The sequence below is a fragment of the Rhinoderma darwinii genome, chromosome 5 (assembly GCF_050947455.1).
Source record: "Rhinoderma darwinii isolate aRhiDar2 chromosome 5, aRhiDar2.hap1, whole genome shotgun sequence".
In the NCBI taxonomy this organism is placed as follows: domain Eukaryota; kingdom Metazoa; phylum Chordata; class Amphibia; order Anura; family Rhinodermatidae; genus Rhinoderma; species Rhinoderma darwinii.
In genome coordinates, this window is record NC_134691.1 from 282963733 (window position 1) to 282988045 (window position 24313).

General features: G+C 45.9%; 1 protein-coding gene across 4 annotated transcripts in view; it reads right to left on the reverse strand.

The window, feature by feature from the left end:
• KCNH8 (potassium voltage-gated channel subfamily H member 8) overlaps window positions 1-24313 on the reverse strand; it is a 362579-nt gene that overhangs the window by 44839 nt on the left and 293427 nt on the right. For 3 of the 4 annotated variants that reach the window (XM_075827220.1, XM_075827218.1, XM_075827217.1), the window contains one exon: window positions 24012-24050. The exons of the other annotated variant lie outside the window; for it this stretch is intronic. In XM_075827220.1, the coding sequence (XP_075683335.1) occupies window positions 24012-24050 (39 nt within the window). The remainder of the gene's footprint in view (window positions 1-24011; window positions 24051-24313) is intronic. 4 annotated transcript variants of the gene reach the window in all.

The window sequence follows — 24313 nt, forward strand, 5'->3', positions numbered from 1 at the left end:
TAACAGGGGTCCAGCCCTCTAGTTCGATGCCTGAGCGTTGTTAGTTTTCCCAGTCTGTCTTGCAAATGGTCCCTTAGTGTTTCCCGTTCCTGTTGTTACCCGTACCTTGTTCCCCGTTCCTGTTTCCCGTGCTTTGCCCTAGTATCAAGTCGTGCCACGTCCTGTGTCATCTGCCACCTCCTGTGTCATCTGCCACGTCTGGAGAAATCCGCCACGTCCTGTGTCATCTGCCACGTCTGGAGGAATCTGCCACGTCCTGTGTCATCTGCCACGTCCGGAGGAATCCGCCACGTCCTGTGTTATCTGCCACGTCCGGAGGAATCCGCCACATCTGCGCAACTTGCGGCTCCTGTGTCATCCGCCACGTTTGGTGCCATCTGCTGCACCCATCTCATCTGTGCCAGAGCTGCGGCCACCATCTGGACTATTCAGGTACCCTTGTGCGGGACATTGTATTTCTGGGGTGTCCTGTTGTTTGGCCAGCTGCCTCCCCGCTGCGGCGGTACGGCCTAGTGGGTCCACTAACCCGCTCCGCGACAGTACGCTCAGGCCATGGACCCCGCTGGTCAACCTGAGACGTTGACTACACAAGCCATGCTGGCTGTGATGGAGGATCTCCAGTCACGACAAGACCAGCTCCTCCTGTCGGTGAACGCCATAGCCCATCGGCTGCTTGCTTCGTCCACAGTCATCACCGCACCCGTTCCTGCTGTTCCGCCTGCTACACTTCCTGTCTGTACCGGTACCAAGCCCCTGTGTTTCTTGCCGCTACCTCCATGCTATGACGGAGATCCGAGGTCCTGCAGGGGATTTTTGAATCAGTGCCTGATCCATTTCAGACTACATGCCAGGTCCTTCTGTTCGGATGACGTCAGGATCGCCTTCATCATCTCTCTCCTTACTGGCAAAGCCCTGGCATGGGTCAATCCTCTGTGGGAACATCAGGGACCAGAGACCCGGGACTTGCAGTGCTTCTTACAGACCTTCCGCTCGATCTTTGAGGAACCTGGGAGAGTTTCTTCGGCTGCTGCATCTTTGCTGACCCTACACCAGGGAGACCTCTCTGTGGGCGAGTATGCCATTCAGTTCCGTATCCTGGCTGCTGAATTGACCTGGAACAACGAGGCTTTGGTGGCTACATTCTGGCAGGGACTGTCTTCAGGGATCAAGGACGAGCTGGCTGCTCGCGATCTGCTATCTACCCTGGACGATCTTATCCTACTCGCCTCCCGTGTCGACATGAGGATCTGGGAATGTTCCCAAGAGGTTCTCCGGGGGAGAGAACTTCCCAGGCTGGATTCTGCTATGCCGCAATCCTCCTCAGTCGTCCCACCAGAGGACCCGATGCAGAGTAATTATGTTAAATTGTCTACCCAGGAGAAACAACGCAGACGCACTTCCGGACTTTGTTTGTATTGCGGCCATGGAGGCCATATTGTGCGTCTGTGCCCCCAGAGGCCGGAGAGACCCCATTGCCTAGGATTGGTTGGAGAGACAACACTAGGTGGAACAGAATCTAACGGAGGATTCGCTTCCAAATTGACTATTCCTGTGACCCTGGTATCCGGCGACAGGATACATCAAGTCTCTGCCTATCTTGACTCTGGCTCTGCTGCAAATTTCATCCAGAGGGAGCTTGTGGATCATCTTCAGCTGCCCACAGTTCCCCTGGAGACATCTTTGGCTGTTGCCTCAGTTAATGGACTGCCTCTGCCTGATCCCATTATCTCCAAAACCAAGCCGTTGAAGCTCCAGGTTGGAGTACTTCATTCTGAATTTATTTCGTTCCTTGTTTTGCCCAAGGCCATCAATCCTGTTCTGCTGGGCCTGCCTTGACTTCGACTACATGCCCCAGTCCTGGACTGGAATTCTGGAGAGGTTTTCTAATGGGGCTCCAAGTGCCATGGTTGTTGTCTGTTGCAGATCCATCCTGTCAAGCCTTCTCTGCCTCAGTCGCTGTCGGGACTGCCTCCACATTTTGCTCAATATGCAGATGTTTTCAGCAAAAAGGAGGCTGAGACGCTGCCTCCACATCGCACCTATGACTGCCCCATTGAACTGGTTCCTAATGCCTCTCTTCCCCGTGGACGGGTATATCCTCTCTCCTTGCCTGAGTCTCTATCCATGTCGGCCTATATCAAGGAGAATCTGGAGAGGGGTTTTATACGAAAATCTTCCTCCCCGGCCGGGGCTGGATTCTTCTTCGTTAAAAAGAAGGATGGATCCCTTCGTCCCTGCATTGACTACAGGGGCCTCAACCTGATCACAGTCAAGAACAAATACCCGTTGGCACTCATCTCTGAGCTATTTGATCGCATACGAGGGGACAAAATTTTTTCTAACCTAGACTTGCGTGGGGCTTACAATCTAGTCCGGATTCGCCGGGGTGACTAATAGAAGACGCCATTTAACACCCGGGACGGGCACTACGAATACCTGGTGATGCCCTTCGGACTGTGTAACGCTCCCACAGTGTTTCAGGAGTTCGTTAACGACATCTTCCGAGATCTACTCTATGTCTGTGTTGTTGTTTATCTCGATGATATTTTGATTTTCTCCCCAGATCAGACGACTCATCGGAGGCATGTTCGTCAGGTTCTACTACGATTGAGGGAGAATCATTTATACGCCAAGCTGGAGAAATGCGTCTTTGAGAAGAGTTCTCTGCCCTTCCTGGGCTACATCATCTCGGATCAAGGCCTCAAGGTGGATCCTGAGAAAGTGAAGGCTGTCCTGGAGTGGCCACGTCCCCAAGGCTTAAGGGCCATACAGCGGTTCCTGGGATTCGCCAATTTCTACCGGCAGTTTATTCCTAACTTCTCTTCTCTGACGTCTCCCATCTCGACCCTTACCAAGAAGGGTGTGAACGCCAAAGTGTGGACTCAAGAGGCAGAGTCTGCATTTAATAGCCTGAAGAGTGCCTTCACTTCAGCCTCGATCCTCCATCATCCTGACGTATCTCGGCAGTTCTCACTGGAAGTGGACGCTTCCTCTGTCGGTGCAGGCGCACTTCTGTTCCAGAGGAGCTCCAAAGGAAAGGCAGTAGTATGCGGCTACTACTCTAGACTGTTTTCTTCTGCTGAGCGCAATTACTCCATTGGAGATCGGGAGCTGCTGGCCATCAAATTGGCTCTGGAGAAGTGGAGACATCTTCTGGAGGGCACTGCTCTCCCCATCCTGATCTTCATCGACCACAAGAACCTCACTTACCTTCAGTCCGCTCAAAGACTTAATCCTCGTCAAGCCAGGTGGTCACTGTTCTTCACCCGTTTTCTGTTTGTGCTCCACTTCCGTCCCGCGGACAAGAATGTGAGGGCCGATGCCCTGTCCAGATAGTTTGAGACAGAAGACACGGTGGAGTCCCTCATAGACCCGTCCTGCATTGTCACTGCTAATCCTCTGCAGGTTAGAGACATCCCTCCTGGGAGGACTTTTGTTCGGTTGGCGGACAGGAGAAGAATTCTCCGCTGGGGACATAGTTCTAAACTTGCTGGGCACGCCGGTGTCCGTAAAACCCGAGACCTGATTGCTCGTCACTTTTGGTGGTCCACGCTACCTAAGGATGTTCTGGACTTTGTCTCTTCTTGCATGGCGTGTGCCTCTAACAAAGTGACTCACAGCAAGCCTGCCGGCCTGCTTTAACCTCTGCCTGTACCCAATGCCCCCTGGCAGCACATTGCGATGGACTTCGTCACAGACCTTCCCCCCTCAGCAGGATGTAACACTGTCTGGGTGGTGGTGGACCGGTTCTCTAAGATGGCTAATTTTATCCCGCTGACCGGCCTACCTTCTGCTCCTCGTCTGGCAAGTCTCTTCATCCAGCACATCTTCCGCTTGCATGGCTTGCCTCTTCACATTGTGTCCGACCGGAGGGTTCAGTTTACCTCTAAGTTCTGGAGAGCCCTCTGTAAACTCCTGGATGTGAGTTTGGACTTTTCCTCTGCCTATCACCCACAGTCCAATGTGCAAGTTGAGAGGATCAACCAGATCATGGAAAATTATCTCCGCCACTTCATCTCTTCACAGCACGATAACTGGGTACAGCTTCTACCATGGGCCGAATTTTCTTACAACAACCACACAAGTGAGTCCACCACTTCCACTCCGTTTCACATCGTGTACAGTCAACATCCCAGAGTCCCACTTCCTGTGTCGACTTTATCTCAGGTTCCCGCTGCTGACTCTGCATATGGGGACTTCCTGCAAATCTGGCAACAGACCCGGTCCTCTATTTTGCTGGCAGTAGATCACATGAAGCGAAAGGCAGATACCAAGAGAAGAGAGCCGCCTCAGTATCTTCCGGGGACTAAAGTCTGGCTGTCCTCTCGGAACATTCGCTTGAGGGTGCCCTCATACAAATTCGCTCCCAGGTTCCTTGGACCATTCGAGGTCCTGCAGCAGATCAACCCTGTCGCCTACAAGCTTCGGCTGCCTCCTACCCTCAGGATTCCCAACTCCTTCCACGTCTCCCTCCTGAAGCCTGTGATCCTAAACCGCTATTCCAAGCCTCCCAGCCCAGCGGTTGCTCCCAGCGGCTCCTCGGACATCTTTGAGGTAAATGAGATCTTGGACACCAAGAGAGTGAGAGGAAAGAACTTTTATTTGGTGGATTGGAGGGGGTTTGGTCCCGAAGAGAGGTCCTGGGAGCCAAAGGAGAACCTCAATGCCCCTACTCTTCTAAAGAAGTTTCTCTCTCGCTCCGGTCCCAAGAAGAGGGGGCGTAAGAGGAGGGATACTGTAATGTCCGTGGCTGCGGGCTGTCAGCTCCAGCCTCCCGCTGACAGCCGCAGCCACGAGTCGGCAAGCGCTGGCCTCAGCCTCCTCCTCAGGAGACGCCAGCGCTCGCATCCACTCACCTCCGCCGGAGCCCGCAGGGTGCGCGCGCATGCTCGTTCCCGCTCACCGGACATCTTGAACGACCTTTGACCCGTGAGTACCCTGGGCTATAAGAGGGGTCCAGCCCCCTAGTTCGATGCCTGAGCGTTGTTAATTGTCCCAGTCTGTCTTGCAAATGGTCCCTTATTGTTTCCCGTGCTTTGCCCTAGTATCAAGTCGTGCCAAGTCCTGTGTCATCTGCCACGTCCTGTGTCATCTGCCACGTCTGGAGGAATCCGCCACGTCCTGTGTCGTCTGCCACGTCTGGAGGAATCCGCCACGTCCTGTGTCATCTGCCACGTCTGGAGGAATCCGCCACGTCCTGTGTCATCTGCCACGTCCGGAGGAATCCGCCACGTCCTGTGTTATCTGCCACGTCCGGAGGAATCCGCCACGTCTGCGCAACTTGCGGCTCCTGTGTCATCCGCCACGTTTGGCGCCATCTGCTGCACCCATCTCATCTGTGCCAGAGCTGCGGCCACCATCTGGACTATTCAGGTACCCTTGTGCGGGACATTGTATTTCTGGGGTGTCCTGTTGTTTGGCCAGCTGCCTCACCGCTGCGGCGGTACGGCCTAGTGGGTCCACTAACCCGCTCCGTGACAATTCTTAACTCATGAACATACAAATCTGGTCAACCAAATAAATATATTTTTTATTTTATTAGCTTTTTTATTTATTCTATTTTTCATTTTATACTAGTCACAGGATGGACACTCAAACCAGCATATCACACAGTTTGTACATGGGTTTGCATTGTCACACTTTTTGTGTAAAAGACAAAAAACTATTTAACTTTGGAATCACTGTAATTGCATGGACTGTACAATAAAGTTACCATGTTCTTAATACCATAAACACCATGAACACCATAAAAATGAACCCCAGAAAACCATTGCGTAATTGCTGTTTTTCTTACTATTTCCCCTGGAAAAAAACTTTCTAAAAATGTTTACTACATTTTATGTACCACTAAATAATTGAACAAAAAAATACAACCTGTCCCACAAAAAAGAACGCCCTTATATGTCGACGGAAAAGGTAATGTGTTGTAACTCTTGGAACGCAATGATACAAAGCGATGGCCCACACTAATTTATATGCCCAGCAGTTTCTCACATAAAACCCCATGTCACAGAGCGGGGTGTGGACCCACTGGGCCGTACCGCATAGCGGGATGGCAGCTGGCCAAACAGGTAAAGTACAGAGTTCAATAGTTCAGCGAGGATACCTGAGGCAACGTAGACAGTAGCGAGGCAGACACGTCCTGGACCAGGCGGCGGGAGGACATCAGGTGAGCCATAGCAAATCAAGCATAGACTGTAGCACAGCACAGCAACAGCACAGCACGGCACTAGAACTGGGTAACACGGAAACAGGATACGGGATACAGGAACAAGGTACACTGGGAAACTGGAAGACACAGGGAGACCATTAGCACGACAAACTATGCGTAACAAACGACGCTCTGGTAAAGAGCAAGAGGGCAGAGCCCTTTTTATAGCCCAGGGCGTCCTGCAAAATGCGCGCACTGGCCCTTTAAGACCGTGCACGCGCGGGCGCGCGCGCCTGCCGGAGATAGTCTCTCTGTCCGGAAGTGAGTGCCGGCGCCTCACAGGAGGACGACGCTGCAAGCAGGTAAGATGTCCATGACCACGGCAGTCAAAGTTTAAGTCAGAACGACGGGCCGTGGCCATAGACGTTACAGTATCCCCCCTCTTATCCCCCCTCTTCTTGGGACCAGAGCGGGAGAGAAACTTCCTCACGAGGACAGGAGCATCGATGTTCTCCTCTGGCTCCCAAGACCTCTCTTCTGGGCCGAACCCCCTCCAATCCACAAAATAAAATGTCCTTCCTCCCACCTTCTTGGTGGCCAGAATCTCCTTTACTTCTAAAGTCCCCGATGAGCCGCCAGGGACCACTGCGGAACTAGGAGTCCTGGAGTAGCGGTTCAGGTCCATGGGTTTCAGCAGGGAGATGTGGAAGGAGTTAGGAATCCTGGGGGTAGGGGGTTGATCTGTAGCAGGAATTCGTAGGGTCCGAGGAACCTAGGGGCAAATTTGCACGACGGCACCTTCAGCCGGATATTCCTAGAAGACAACCAGACTTTAGTCCCTGGAAGGATTTGCGAAGGCGCCAGTCTTCTTGTATCTGCCTTTCTCTTCAGGCGGTCCCCTGCCAACAGGATAGAAGATCGGGTCTGTTGCCAAATCTGTAGAAAGTCCATGAAGGTCGAGTCGGCTGCAGGAACCTGGGACATAGTAGAAACAGCAAGAGGTATACGAGGATGCTGACCATAGATGATGAAGAATGGACTGGAAGTGGTCGACTCACTGGTGTGGTTGTTATAAGAGAACTCTGCCCACGGGAGCAACTGCACCCAATCATCATGGTGCCTAGAAACAAAGTGACGTAGATAGTTCTCCATAATCTGGTTAACTTTCTCGACTTGCCCATTGGACTGGGGATGATAGGCCGAAGAGAAGTCCAATTTTACACCGAGGAGGCCGCAGAGTGCTCTCCAAAACATTGTGGTGAACTTGACCCCTCGGTCCGAGACAATAGGCAGGGGCAACCCGTGCAGACGGAAGATATATTGTATGAAGAGGTCAGCCAATCGCGTCGCAGACGGCAGGCCGGTCAAGGGAATGAAATGAGCCATCTTGGAGAATCGATCCACCACCACCCAGATCACACTGCAACTCGCAGAAGAAGGAAGATCCGTGACAAAGTCCATAGCGACGTGTTGCCAGGGGGCAACGGGCACAGGCAATGGTTGGAGCAGGCCAGCAGGTCTGGAGTGAGCAACTTTATTTTCTGCGCATACCGTGCATGAGGAGACAAAGTCCATAACGTCTTTGGGTAGCGTGGGCCACCAGAACTGACGGGTGATTAGATCTTGGGTCTTACAAGCAACTACGTGACCTGCCAGCTTAGAACTGTGACCCCAGCGAAGAATTTTTCCTCGGTCAGCCAGATGCACAAATGTCCTTACCGGAGGAATGTCTCTAACTTGCAGGGGATTCACAGAGAAGATACAGGATGGGTCAAAAATATTCTGTGGAGATTCCATGGCATCCTCAGTTTCAAAAGATCTAGACAAGGCGTCGGCCCTCACATTCTTGTCAGCAGGTCGGTAGTGGAGTTCGAACCGAAAACGAGCAAAGAACAATGACCACCTGGCTTGACGAGGATTCAACCACTGGGCTGTCTGTAGGTAGGTAAAATTATTGTGATCCGTGAAGATCAGGATATGATGAACCGCGCCCTCCAGTAGATGTCTCCACTCCTGCAGAGCCAGCTTGATGGCCAGTAACTCCCGATCCCCAATCGAGTAGTTGCGCTCTACAGAAGAAAACAGCTTAGAATAGTAGTCACATACCACAGCCTTGCCTTTCGATCCTCTCTGGAACAACAGTGCACCAGCACCAACCGAGGAAGCGTACACCTCTAACGAAAACTGTAGGGATACATCAGGATGGTAGAGAATGGAGGGAGACGTGAAGGCTTTTTTTTTATGGATTCAAATGCGGCTTCAGCCTCTGGAGTCCACATTTTGGCATTCATACCCTTCTTAGTGAGGGTGGAGATAGGAGCAGTGAAAGTTGAGAAGTTGGGGATGAACAGCCGTTAGAAGTTGGTGAATCCCAGAAAGTGTTGTATGGCCCTGAAGCCTTGAGGGCGCGGCCACTCCAGGACAGCCTTTACCTTCTGGGGGTCCATCTCGAGGCCCTGATCGGAGATAATATAGCCCAGGAAGTATAGAGACTTCTTCTAAAATACACACTTCTCCAGCTTGGCTTAAAGGCGATTCTCTCTTAGACGGAGCAACAGCTGGCGGACATGACTTTGATAAGTTACTGGATCTGGGGAAAAAAATCAAAATGTCATCGCGATACACCACAACACAAACATAAAGGAGATCACGAAAAATGTCATTGACAAATTCTTGAAATACTGCGGGGGCGTTACACAGGCCGATGGGCATAACTAAGTATTCGTAGTGCCCATCACGAGTATTAAAGGCAGTGTTCCATTCGTCACCTTGACGAATCCGAATCAGATTGTAGGCCCCCCGCAGGTCCAGTTTAGAAAAATTTTTGCCCCCTGTATGCGATCAAACAGTTCAGAAATCAAAGGCAGAGGGTACCTGTTCTTCACCATGATCTGGTTTAGGCCTCGGTAGTCAATGCAAGGTTGTAGCAATCCATCTTTTTTCTTAACAAAGAAGAACCCTGCTCCGGCCGGAGATGAGGATTTACGAATGAAACCCCTCTCCAGGTTCTCCTTAATGTAGGCCGACATGGACTGGGTCTCTGGCAAGGAGAGAGGGTACACTTTACCACGAAGAGGAGACGATTCAGGAACCAGGTCGATCGGACAATCATATGCCCAGTGTGGCAGGAAGGTCTCAGCCTCCTTTTTGTTGAAGACATCGGAGAACATGGAGAAACAAGAAGGCAACCCTGTCAAAGGCTGAAGAGGGGCAGGCTGTGGTGACTGGATATGGCCCAGACAGCGGTCAAGACACTTCGGGCCCCACTGGAAAACCTCTCCAGAGTTCCAATCCAGGATGGGGGCGTGCAGACGGAGCCAAGGATAACCCAGCAGCACGGGTTTGACGGCCTTGGACAGGACGAACAGGGAGATGAGTTCAGCATGAAGGCTCCCACTTGGAGTCTCAACGGCTTGGTTACGGACACAACTGTGTGAGTCCAGCAATGGCAGTCCATCCACCGGGGCAACGATCAACGGCCTTTCAAGCAGGATAGTAGGCAACTAAAGAACATCCACAAGGTCCTGGCAGATGAAGTTGGCTGCAGAGCCGGAGTCCAGATAGGCAGAGGCCAGATGGGACCTCTCGCCAGCAATGATGGTTACGGGAATGAATAGTTTGGAAGAGAGTTCTTGATTCAATGTATTGACGCCCAGGGTTGTCTCTCCAACCAAACTTAGGCGCTGGGTTTTTTTGGCTTCTGAGGGCACAGACGCACAAAATGGCCAGCGAGGCCGCAATATAAGCAAAGTCCAGAGGTGCGCCTGTGCTGTTTCTCCTGGACCGATAATTTTAGTCGGTCTATTTGCATCGGGACCTCGGGCAAAGCAATAGAAGCAGGCAAGAGGGGTTGCTGGAAGTTGGGCGCCAGCCTAGGGCGCCGACGCTCCTGACCAACCTCGTGAGATCTCTCCCTCAGCCTTATGTCTACCCGAGTGACAAGCAGAATCAAGTCTTTAAAGGTAGGAGGCAGGTCTCGAGCGGCCAGTTCATCCTTGATCTTGGACGACAGGCCATGCCAAAAGGATGCCACCAAGGCCTCATTGTTCCAGGATAGCTCTCCTGCCAGAGTACGGAACTGGAGCGTATACTCGCCCATGAAGGTGTCCTCTTGGCGAAGGTTGAAGATAGCAGAGGCTGCCGATGAGACTCTCTGCCCTGGCTCCTCAAAAGCAGTTTGGAACCGCTTGAAATCTTGGGTCTCAGGTCCCTGACGTTCCCAGATAGGATTAGGCCATGCCAGGGCCTTGCCAGTCAGGAGGGATACGATGAATGCGATCTTTGCTCCGTCCGACGGAAATGCTCGGGAGTGCAGAGTAAAATGAATGTGGCATTGGTTCAGAAAACCCCCGACATGCAGTAGCGTCTACATCGAACCGAGAGGGCAATGGCAGCGAGAACCAAGGATCCGGGCAGGAACTGCCAGGAGGAGTAACAGGAGGATCGGCTTGAAGGGCTTGCATAGAAGCAGGAAGAGAAGCAACTAGCATCCCTAGCTGCTGCGCCATAGAGTCCACTGCCACAAGTAGCTGATCCTGCCTAGCTCGGAGATCCAGCAGGTCCGCCTGCATGGTTTGGGAGGATGCCAAGCCTTTGAATTGACCAGCGGAGTCCATGGCCAGAGCGTACTGTCATGGAGCGGGGTGTGGACCCACTGGGCCGTACGTAGTAGCGGGATGGCAGCTGGCCAAACAGGTAAAGTACAGAGTTCAATAGTTCAGCGAGGATACCTGAGGCAACGTAGACCGTAGCAAGGCAGGCACGTCCTGGACCAGGCGGCGGGAAGACGTCAGGTGAGGCGTAGCAAATCAAGCGTAGACTGTAGCACAGCACGGCAACAGCACAGCACGGCACTAGAACTGGGTAACACGGAAACAGGATACGGGATACAGGAACAAGTTACACTGGGAAACTGGAAGACACTGGGAGACCATTAGCACGACAAACTATGGGTAACAAACAACGCTCTGGCAAAGAGCAAGAGCCCTTTTTATAGCCCAGTGCATCCTGGGCTAGATTGCAGACTTCCTGCAAAATGTGCGCACTGGCCCTTTAAGACCGTGCACGCGCAGGCGCGCGCACGCCCGCCGGAGATAGTCTCGATGTTCGGAAGTGAGTTCCGGCGCCTCACAGGAGGACGACGCTGCACGCAGGTAAGATGTCTGTCCATGACCACGGCCGTTGAGGTCTAAGTTAGAATGATGGGCCGTGGCCATAGACGTTACACCCCACACCATCATGTGATAAACCCCACAGGTGGATCTCGTAGATGCAGCGGAGGTGATGACGTTTTGGGGCCGTGTGCTGCATATAGAGCTAATGAAGAAGCTAAATATTAGGTAATACAGGAGCGCAGACAAAATGGGAACATTCCTTCAGTTTTAAAAGCTGGTTTTCAAAGTCATAATATTTGGGTACCAAGAAGGAAAGGGCCCAAGCGCATTTGCCTCAAAATATCATCTTCTCCGCTGGAAGTGAGGCCACATGTATTGTACCAGGGCAACACATTCCCAGCAAAGAAATTCAAACAACAAAGAAGGTAGGGACCTAAACCAGTTGCAGAGTGTTTATCAAAAGGGGGGTAAGAAAGTATACAATTTGTTAGTGCGACACCTGCCTCGAAAAACCTGGCCTGTGCATAAATAATTGTTTCAAAGTGTAACATATATTATTTATTTTCCCCCATTATTTTGCCACCTTAATATCCACTGATATACTCCGCAAAGCCTACAAATGCCCGACATTATCAAATGAAATAACAGTAAAACCCCAAACTAAAGTACTACCAAGAAACTCCGTACTCCAAAAGCCAAATGGCTTTTCTTTTCGAGCCTGGCAGTGTGCCCAAACAGCAGTTTATGACAACATGGGTTATTACCATACTAGGGAGAACTAGTTTAACCGGTTCCTGACCGCTGGCTATGTATTTACGGGCGGTGGTCGGGATCCTTCAAACCCGCGCCATAGACTATTTACAGCGTGGGTTTTGGCTTGCTGCCCGAGCGATCAGGCAGCTGAATGTTGGGTCTCCGGCAGTGACCCTGAGGAGAAGATAGAAGCAGCTTTCGGTGCTTCTATCTTCTCTGATCTCTTCTATCTTCACAATGAGCGCTGTATATATGAATAGAGGCAGCGGCAGCGGCGTTGCTTCTATTGGTCCCGGTGATCACGTGACTGGTCACATGATCGCCGGGATGCCGTTAGTGGCAGACTGCTGCTGGATCCAACTAGACCCAGCACTGCCCCATTAGTGACAATAGTCACTATAAGAGGGCTGATTTTAAATAGATATGTAATAAATAGACATGTCTACAATAGACCAATTTTACCAGAAAAAAATAGCTAAAAGGTAAAAAAGCTTATTTTTTTACTATTATTTTCAAACTTTAAGCCCAAATATTTTAAAATAGCAGAAAGGATGTGCATAAAAATGATAAAAAAAAGAAACCTGCATTGTCTATGGAAAAACATCGCAAGAATTACGTTGCTAGCCCAACAAATAAAAACGTTATAGCTTTTAAACGGAGGCTCAAAGTAGCCTGGTCCTGAACCGGTTAACACTGTCTCCAGTGGCACAAGCTTTGCACAACATATTTGGCACCGAAATTGCATATCTGAGGAGAAAATGCAGGCTGCAACATCCACTGAGCAGTAATTTCTGGAAAAAACCTGTGTGGTCAGATGAAAATCTTGAGGGTGTCGTCTTTAAAATGGGGTCACTCTTTTTAATATTTCTTATATCATTTCACTTCAGAGCCTCTGCAATTGTAGGTAATCCTATGTAAATCACCAAATTAGGTCTCAAATGTGCATGGTACTCTTTCACTCTTGAGCCCTGTCGTATGTCAAGACCAAATTTTAGGGTCACATGTAGGGTGTTTTTGAAGTCAGGAAACACAGCATAATTATTAGAGGGTTATCTTTTCACAGTGGCACAAGCTGGGCACAACATATTAGGCACTGAAATGACATATCTGTGCAAAAATTACAATTCTCATTTTGCATTATCCACTGTGCATAAGTTCTGGAAAACATCTCTGGAGTAAAAATACTCACTACACTTATTAATAAATGCCTGGAAGGGTATAGTTTCAAAAATGACATCACTTCTAGGAGGTTTCTTTTATTATTTCACCTTAGAGCCTCTGTAATTGTCAGCAAATGCTGTGTAAACCACCAATTCAGGTGCGCATGGTGCTCCTTCATTCCTGAGCCCTGTCGCATGTCCAGGCAAAATAATTCCTTGAGGGATAAAGTTTCCAAAATTGGTTTCCACTGCACTGGTACCTCATAGGCTCTGCAAATGTACATGCCCTCTGAAAACCATTCCAGCAAAATCTTCATTCTAAAAACCAAATTGTGCTACTTCACATTTGGGCCCTGCAGTGAGCGTTAACAGCAGTTTCTGACCACATATGGTGTATTGCTGTACTCTGGAGAAATTGTGAAACACTTTGTGGGGTTCTTTTTCTCTTTTATGTATTCCTTGTGAAAATAAAAAAAAATATGTTCTAAAACTACATATTATTGAAAAAAAAACATAATTTTTCATTTTCGCAGCCCAATTGTAATAAATTTTACAAAACACCTGTGGGGTGAAAATGCTCACTACACCACTACATTAATTTTTTGAGGGGTGTCGTTTCCTAAATTGGTTAAATTGCGTGGGGTTCCCACTATACTGGTACCTCAAGAGCTTTGCAAATGCAACATTGCATCCAAAAACTATTCTAGTAAAATCTGCACTCCAAAAGCCAAATGGTGCACCTTCCCTTTTGAGCCCTATACTGTGTCCAAGCTGCAGTTTACAACCTCATATGGGGTATTGCCTCACTTGGGAAATAAAGAATAACAAATGTTTGGGTGTTTTTTTTTCTTGTATTTCTTGTGAAAATGAAACATTTGACCTAAACCTACATATTATTGGAAAAACTTTAGCTGTACATTTTCTCAGCCCAATTCTAATAAATTATACAAAACACCTATAGGGTCAAAATATTTACTATACCCCTAGTTGAAATCCTTGAGAGGTGTAGTTTCCTAAATGTGATCACTTCTGGAGGGTTTCCACTGTACAGTTTATGGGGTGATTCTTTTTCTGTATTCCTTGTCAAAATAAAAAAAATATGACCTAAATCTACATAATATTAGAAATAAAATAGAATTTTTTCATTTTCACGGGGTATAGTTTCCTGAATGGGGCTACTTCTCGGGGGTTTTCACTGTACTAATACCTCAGGGGCTCTTGAAATACAACTTTGCATCCAATAACGATTACAGCAAAATCTGCACTCCAAAGCCAAATCGCGCACCTTCACTTTTGAGCCTTGCCATGTGTCCAAACAGCAGTATACAACCACACATTATTGTATATATATATATATATATATATATATATATATATATATATTTATATATATATATATATATATATATATATATATATATATATATATATATATATATATAGTATCGCCTTACTAAGGAAAAATTGTGCAACAAACGTTGGGTTGCTTTTTCACATATATTAATTTTGCACTTTCACATTCAATTCTAATAAATTATACACAACACCTGTAGGGTCATAATGCTTACTATACCCTTAGATAAATTCCTTGAGTGGGGTAGTTTGCAAATTGGGGTATTTTTCATGGTGTTTCTTATGTTTTGGCACCTTAATGTCTCTTTAAACAGGAAATGGTGCCTGGAAAACATTCTAATAATAAGGAGGTCCCAAATACCACAAGGTACTCTTTCAATTCTGAGACCAGTGTTTGAGAGTCAAGTAGCAAACTGGGGCTACATATAAGACATTTCTAAAAACTGCAGAATCAAGGTAATAAAGATTGAGTTGTGTTCCTTTGTTAACACCTGCTGTGTTAAAGAAACACATGGATTATTAATGAATTTCTGGGACAAAAATCATGCAATTTAAATGCGAAAAAAAAAAAGCTCCTGAAACGCCTAAAGAGTTAACAGACTTCCTAAATGCTGTTTTGAATTTTTTGAAAATTGCAGTTTTTAAAATAGTGTGATTTATGAGAGGTTTCTATTATATAGACCTCTTAACACTTGAGAGCTGAATTTGACCCGAAAAAAAATTGCTGTTGCAAATTATGTTTAAACTTTTTAAAACTGCTATTAAATTTATAAGCCTTATAACATTCTAAAGTATGCCTACATGAAGACGACATATAATACACCATATTTATTCACTAATTTGTGTGGTATCATTATCCATTTTAAAAGCAGAAGATTTCAAATTTAGAAAAATGCTACATTTAAAAAAAAATTGTTTTTTTTAATACATAAAGTGAAAACATGTCAAACCAATTTACCACCAAATGAAAGTCACAAAAAATGATCTCAGAATCAGTTAAATAAGTAAAAGCATTCCAAAGTTATTACCACATAAAGTGACACATGTCAGAATTGAAAAATAGGCTGCAATCTTAAAGGGTTAAGAACCAAAGTCAAGTTAGGACACTAGCAAGTTCTATGACTCTTCAAGGCTGCTTTCATACCAAGAAAGCATAAATGTAGAGTACTGTAGGTAGGAATGAAGGAAATTCAGACTTTATATGAGACCTTATGTTTACTATTAGAGATGAGCGAACCGGGATAACCGAACCCGGTTTCGGTCCGAACATCGTGAAAAGTTCAGTTTGCAGCGAATCCGAACTTCACCGGGTTCGGCCGAACACGTTTTGACCGAAACCGGCTTATGAGTCACTGATTTTCCGGTACTCGACGTCAGGAGATAGTCACTGTCCAGGGTACTGAAAGATTTAAGCAATCGGCAGTAACTGTTTCAGCACCCTGGACAGTGACTTCCGATCACAATATACATCAACGTGTAAAAAAAATAGAAGTTCCTACTTACCGATAACTCCCTGCTTCTTCCTCCAGTCCGACCTCCCGGGATGACGATTCAGTCCAAGTGACCGCTGCAGCCAATCACAGGCCAGTCATGTCAGCCAGTCATGGGCTGAAACGTCATCCAGGGATGTCGGGCCGGATGTCAAGAGAGGGACGCGTCACCAAGGCGACGGTGACGCGTCCCTCTCTTGACATCCAGCCCGACATCCCTGGATGACGCGACAGTCCATGTGACCGCTGCAGCATGTGATTGGCCTATGATTGACTGCACCGGTCACATTGGCTGAAACATCATCCAGGGATGTCGGGCCGGATGTCAAGAGAGAAACGCATTACCAAGGCTACGGTGACGCGTCCCTCTCTTGACATCCAGCCCGACATCCCTGGATGACGCGACAGTCCATGTGACCGCTGCAGCATGTGATTGGCCTGTGATTGGCTGCAGCGGTCACATTGGCTGAAACGTCATCCAGGGATGTCGGGCCGGATGTCGAGAGGGACGCGTCACCAAGGCAACGGCCGGGAGGCCGGACTGGAGGAAGAAGCAGGTTCTCGGTAAGTACAAACATCTTTTTTTTTTTTACAGGTTGCTCTATATTGTGATCGGAATTCACTGTCCAGGGTGCTGAAAGAGTTACTGCCGATCAGTTAACTCTTTCAGCACCCTGGACAGTGACTATTTACTGACGTCGCCTAGCAACGCTGCCGTAATGCCGGGTGGACATAAGTCAGAATCTAACTTTTTCATGAAATTCGGCGAACCAGCCGAACCGAACTTATCATAAGTTCGCTCATCTCTATTTACTATACATTTCATTATACTTAGCAACATAGGGAATCCCTCATCTGGAGATGCTTTGAGAATAAATCAAGAAAGCTTTGTGTTATTTAATGAATACGTAACCACTGGGGACAGAGAAGAATATGCAGAATTTTTATTTCAGCAGATGATATTCGGCAGCTCATTAATCCCTACAAAGAAATAAAGTTATGTGCTTAGAATAACCTATGAATTTTGAAGAACATTTATAGAAGACTTCAGTGCCTCTACTGCTTTCTAACCAAAATGTAGTATTCCCTCTAACCCCACCGGCTATAACCTTCAACAGAACTCGTCCCCAATATGTTTTTTTTTTTATGAAGCTACTACATTCATATTATACATTTTAGCTATATTATATGGTCAAAAGTATGTGGACTATTTATTGAGTATTTATTGAGTTCACATGTTTCAGCCACACCCACTGCAAATAGGTGCATAAAATCAAACACACCGCCATGCAATCTCAATAAACAATCATTGCTAGTAGTATGGGTTGTACTGAAGAGCTCAATTACTTAAATGTGGCACTGTTATAGAAGGCCCCTTTGCCACAGGTCAAAACGTAAAATTTCTAATCTTCTAGATCTACCCAGGTCAACTGTAAGTGTTAATCTTGTGAGGTAGAAGCATCTAGGAGCAACAACACCTCAGAAAGGAAGCGGTAGACTATCCAAACTCACAGAGTCCTCAAGCGTTTCACGCATAAAAAGCGCATATCCCCTGTTGCGTCGCTCACTACATAATACTAAACTGCCTCTGGAAGTGTCATCAGCACTAGAATTGTGCATCGTCGTGAAATGTTTTTTGTTTTTTTTCGAACAGCTGCATTCAAGCCTAAGATCGCCACATGCACACCTGAGTACCATGTCTAGAAAGTTAAGATGGCACCGTTAATTCTCCAAAGACAGAAAATTTGAGAAACAGGGAAAGGCAAATCTGAATTATTAGTTGGGGAAGTAATGCTCTGAAGTTTTCAGATGCATTTTTGTTATTTCGTTTTTAACCGTACCCCTACCAATGTATGTGAACATAACCTAATAGTCAAGGTTTTGTGCCACTTTGCCTTTTCTTCATCCTTACTACACCAATAATAATTTTAAAAAAATCACTGAGGTTTACAGAGGAATTATTTCCTTCTTGGGATGCAGGAGACTTGGTGTTGTACCCTACATGATTATTTACAGGGACCATACCAAATGCCCCATATCATAAATGAATCCGTGAAGTAGAGCTCAGCAAATCTTTCAAAAGTCCGTTGTCCAAGCATTCTCAAAAATGTATCACAGTATTATAGACATTTTTGGTGTAGTGATAATATCTTTGCTGATTACGTTTCACAATTGAACAAGTGAAATAACAAATTCAGCAGTGTCACATAAATATATATGGGACAATGCGCTCTCAATAATACATCTCGTTTATTAAAAGACATAAAGAAGTTCATAAATACCATATATCAGCACAATTTACCAACTGAACCCCTTTGAAACCACAATGACTCCGTTTAGAGGGATAGATTTGCCTCTTGATGACTTTTTCTTTAATTAATATGTGGGGTCTTCAATTTGTAGTAGATGCTTTCTTTAAATCCTTTGCTTCCTTGGTTATATTTGTGACTTGTGCTGTGGTCTGAACCTAAAAATCCCTAAAAAGCTTAAAAAAAAATGCTAAAAATAGTTGTATTTTTATATTTTTCACCTCTCTGGGATCACTTCCTTCTGGCTCATTTCATCACATATCATGATGTGTTATCTACAGTTTTCCATAAGTTTGCAAGTAAGCCTACTGAGTCTTCTAAAGTGTACACATTGTTTTGTTTTCTATCTAAATAGGTGCAGCAATCTGTGCTGAATTATTTAATAACATATCTTTATAATGCTGGAGCTCCACTGTTTTGATACAAAGTTCCAAATCCACTATTTTCCATCACACAGCCATACCATCAAATTCTTTAAACCATCAGGACAACTTGTTTCCGTACACTCTATTAGAGCATTTCGATTTAATAAGTCCTTCCAGCATACTTCAATGGGATATTACAACATGAAATAAGCGCTTCTAGCATTCTTAAATATAGTATAAGAACAAATCAATATACTGCAACTTCAGTAGTGCCTGAAAGGGGCAGAAAAAAGCAATAATAAAACAGAAGTCTATCAGCGTTATTGGAATGGAGTAGCAAAAAGAGGGATAGTCCCAGGGGCGTAGCTAAAGGCTCATGGGCCCGGGTGCAAGAATTCAGCTTGGGCCCCCCTACCACTCCCCAACACCACCATCATCATCAGACCCCTGCGCACGCCTATGCCCAGATGCCTTGCCCAACAGCCCCTATAGTAAAAAGCCCCCACACAGTATAATGCCCCATAATGTATAATGCCCCCCATAACAACCCCATACCGTACAATGCTCCCCATATCAGCCCCCCATACAGTATGATTCCCCCATATCAGCCCCATGCAGTACAATGCCCCCATCTTATCAGCCCCCATGCAGTATAATGCCCCCCCCGCAATATCAGCCCCCATACAGTATAATGCCCCCCCCATAACAGCCCCATACCGTATAATGTTCCCCATAGAGTATAATGCACCCCATCTTATCAGCCCCCATGCAGTATAATGCCCCCCCGCAATATCAGCCCCCATACAGTATAATGCCCCCATATGTGCATAATAGAAAAATAACATAATTACTTACCTATCCCCGTTCCCACGTCGGGTGGAGGATCCTTCGCCTCCTCCGGTGTGTGCTATGAGTGACTCAGCGCAGGCAGGCGCGATGATGTCGCTGCATCCCTCCAGACTACGTCGAGCCGCTCAGGGCACAGTGAATGCTGGATCAAGGAGATGTCAGCTCCTTGCTCCAGCATCGAATGGAACCGGGACCTCGGTGAGTGACTCGCGACCCCCTGGAGGTCTTCACACGAACCCCCAAGGGGGACGCGACCCACAGTGTAGGGATGTCACGATACCAAAATTTGCACTACGATACCGATACTTCGTTTACTTTGCCAACAGTAATAAAAAAATAGTTCTTTCGTTTTCTAATGTGAGGCACGAGGTGTGATGATGAATTTTGAATGTGCCTCACATTAATAGTAATTAACCCCATTATGTTTCTCAGTCATAATGGGTTAATGTGTAAGGTACATCATGGGGTTAATTACTGTTAGGGCTAGTTTACACGAGCGTGATATACGTGCGTGCGACGCACGTGCTTTTCACGCGTGTCGTACGCACCTATATTAGTCTATGGGGCCGTGCAGACAGTCCGTGAGTTTTGCTCAGCGTGAGTCTGCTGAAAAAAACTCACGACATGTCCTATCTTTGTGTGCTGTTCGCGCATCACGCACCCATTGAAGTCAATGGCTGCGTGAAAATCACGCGCACCACACGGAAGCACTTCCGTGGGACGCGCGTGATTCGCGCAACAGCTGTAAAAAGTATGTTTGCAAGCAGAAAAGCACCACGTGCTTTCTGTTGACAAACATCCAAACGGAGTGTCATCATGATGGCGGCTGCGCGAAAAGCACACAGGGCTGACACATAGAGCTGTTAAGTGCCTTTTGTGCACACAAAATTCTGCGGTTTTTGCGTGCGCAAAACGCACACGCTCGTGTAAATGAGCCCTTAATGTGAGGCACATGGAGGTTAAATTCATCATTGCACCTCGTGCCCCACAATAAGTAATAGAAAGCAGTTTTTATTTTATTTTTTACAGTGCACACATCATAAATGATGCAAAAAAATTGTTGTGTAGGTTATTACGGCCGCGCCAATACCGATTATATGTATATTTTATGTATTGAGACTTATTTTAATGTTTATTGTAAAAAAGGCGTATGTGTATTTTTTATTTATTTAACATTACATTGTTTTTACTTTCTTTTTTAAACTTTAATGTACTGGCATATATCTATATTACAGTACATTAGCCTGTGTACGTATAGTACACAGGCAGTTGTTAGGACATACCTAAGTATGCCCTAACAACAGGAAATATGGTCAGACAGCACTGGGGTCCTTCAATGGACCCTGGGCTGTCTGCCCATATATGGTATGTCCCTCAATTGCGTCACAGGAATTCCCTTCTCATTTCCCCCTGAATGCTGCAGTCAGCTTTGATCGCAGCATTCAGGAGAATAGCGGCGGAGATGAGAGGTTTCCCTGATCTCCGCCGTTATAGAGCAGGGCTGCGGCTGTGTAATACAACCATTGCCCCGCTCCTGACAGGAAGTGTACGCACGGTCAGCATGAGGAGATGCGGCCGGCGCTACACTAATGAGGTTCAGGCACTGAGGACAGAACATGGGGGTGTTTTGTAGTGCACCTGCCATGTTCTGTCTTCAGTGCCGCAGATCATTAGTGCAGCGCCGGCCGAATCACATCATCCTGATGGCGCGCACATGTCAGGACTCAGGAGCGGGGCAGTGACTGTATTACACAGCCGCTGCCCCGCTCTCATACAGTCATGTGTACTATACTGTATTGTGTTGGATTGTGGAGTTTGCGGTGGAGAGAGGAGGGGGGGGGGCTGTCATTTAACGCCCCCCCCTCTCCACCGCAAACAGCACAATACAACACAATACATTACAAGGCATCACAACACATTACATTACATTACAACACATTACATTACATTACAACGCCACACAATACATTACATTACAGACTGCAGCTTACCTGGAGTCCTCCAAACCGACTCTTCCATTCCACTGTCTGGAAGACGTGTCACGTGAGAACATGGTCATATGGTACACTAAGTGTACCATGTGACCGTAGTAACCAGGAAGTGCCGGCTTCACAGCACAGAAGATTTATTTAGGAAGCATGCTGTATGGCAATGGGGGCCCGTGGGCCCCCCAGGCTTAGGGGCCCGGTCGCAACTGCATAGCGCCACTGGATAGTCCCTATAAGCCCCATGCGTATCACCACTAAACTGTGGCTACCACAAGACTTCCCTTGTGGAAGCCACAAATTTGTGGCAAAACGTGTGAAGCTTATAGGGACCAATCGTTTTTTGCTACTCAATTTCTATAACTGTGATATACTTCTGATTTATTATTGCTTTCTTCTGCCCCTTTCAGGCAGTCCTTGATGTTTCAATATTTTGTATTGTTCTTATACTATATTAAAGAAATCTAGAAGGACGTATTTTATTATTTATAATATCACGTTGGAGTATGCTGGGAGGACTTGTTTTACTGCACTATTAGTTGTACTCTTTTGATCGCTTTTATGAATTCTAACAGTATTTTTATCTGGAAACTTATATTTAGACTTTCATGGCTATAGTATGAACAAATCTGTCGTGGAATAGCTTTATATTCTCTGTGGGATGGTCCAGGAGGGATTAGCTTATCATGGTCTGTACCCTCTTGTCTATTTGTTACCTGTTACACAACATTTAATGGTTTTTAAAATTTTCTGTCTGTTTTGTCTGTGATTCCATTAACCCGTTTCTTTGGTAGCCATTTTTCTAGTTTTAATTTTCGTTTTCTCCTCCCCACATCCAAAAGCCATAACTTTTATATTTTTCCATCGATAAAGCCATAAGTGGGCTTGATTTTTGCGGGATGAGTTGTAATTTTTCATGGTACAATTTATTGTACCATATAAGGTACTAGCAAACTGGAAAAAATTGTGGTGTTGAATGGGAAGAAAGAAGTGACACCTCCATTTTTTGGGTGGTTTTTGGTTTTCAACATGTTAACTTTATTCTATGGCTTAATACAATTGTATGTATATCGTTTTTTATGTTTTGCTACTTTTACAAGGAAAAAAATAATTGTTAAAACTAAAATTTGTTTTGTGTCACCAACCATATTCTAAGAGCGATAACTTTTTATTTTTTTGTTGAGCGGTATGAGTGGTATTTGTATGGTTGCCATGTATTAGTACGTTTCTGCGGTAGGAAAAATGTATGGCAATAAAAGCTGATCACTTCAGCTTATTGCGACTGGATTTAAGAAATGTTATTGTTCTGATGGCCTCTTAATAATATATTTTTTTTTTACCTGCCTGCCATCTCTACTAGTGGGAGCCTAGACACTTACTGGAGATTTTTTTTTTTTAACTCTATGGCTGTGTGATGGGAAGTAAGGATTTGGAGCTCTGTATATAAAAAAAAAGATCTCCACCCTCTATAAAGATATATTATGAAATTAAATACGTTGTCCTATTTCATTTGAACAGAATTTTGCAACTATTTAGATAAAAACAAAAGGTAATCTTTGAGTTTTTGTAACCCCTATAGTAATATATAGAGATGAGCGAATCGATTCTACACGAATTGAATTTGGTCCAAACTTCCCAAAAGTTTCGGATTCTGTGAAATCTGAAACCTTTGGGGTTTGCAGCGCAACAAGTTGTGGTAAAATGGCGACGGCCAAGGGGAGCTGGCCACAATTTTACAGATTAAAAAAGGATAACATGACCTTGGGCAGGCTTACCCATAATCCCATAAGGCATTGAAGGCAGCCTTTCCAGAATGTCCGGTTGTTATCCCTCCCTCTGGCATAGCCAGTCATGAGTAGTATAGGTGGATGACATTACTAATGCTGGCATGGCGGTTAATAGGTTGACCACTGTATATTTACTTTCACTGTTGTGTGGGAAATAGCATTTTTTGCCACTTACTAATACATACTAATCAGCGGCCTGTGCATGGCACTGAGCATTCGTTAGCTTTCCTTGTCATGCGCAGTATTATTCAATGGAGGCTGCTAATGGATGTGCCTGGTCATATGCCCCTCCATCAATGGCCATGTTAAGAATGAATGCATCATACAGTCTGTGGAGAAGGCTGAAGTAGCAAGGGGCGGCGCTTCCCAGATTAAGACATTGCCACTGATCTTATAATAACTATGTATTAGTAAGTGGCACACAATGATTTTTCTTGCACATTAGTCAAAATAAACTTAAAGTGGTCGACCCCATTTAAATGCTTGAAAAGGTTTGGATACAGTCCTAGAAGATGTCAGAGAGTTAGACACGAGTTTTTAGGGCAATTGGGGCACTTGTTCAGACCGAATCAAATAGGACAGCCGATTCATTCAAATCGGACCCAAAACGAATTTCAAGAAATTCGCTCATCTCTAGTAATACTGTATATGTATTATGTAATAACATAAAATAAAACGGTTAATATGTACTGTACCTGTGATAGAGTTGATTTGCATGAGAGTCTTGCCATTCTCTAAAATAAAAAATAAAAATATTACTTAATTGATAAAAAGAAACAAATGTCAGAAAATGCTCAATGCCGTTAGAAAATAAAAATGATGTAATAAACAACTATCCTATATGTGTATCTGTATTTATAGGCATGTGTCTAGTTACAGTTGATCACTGTAGCAAGGTTGGAAAAAAGATGATATTATCATGAAGTGTTGATCTGGAGCAGTGGAAATGGAAGCTCAGGAGGTTATTCTTTGATCCAGAGGAAGGAAAAAAACACAA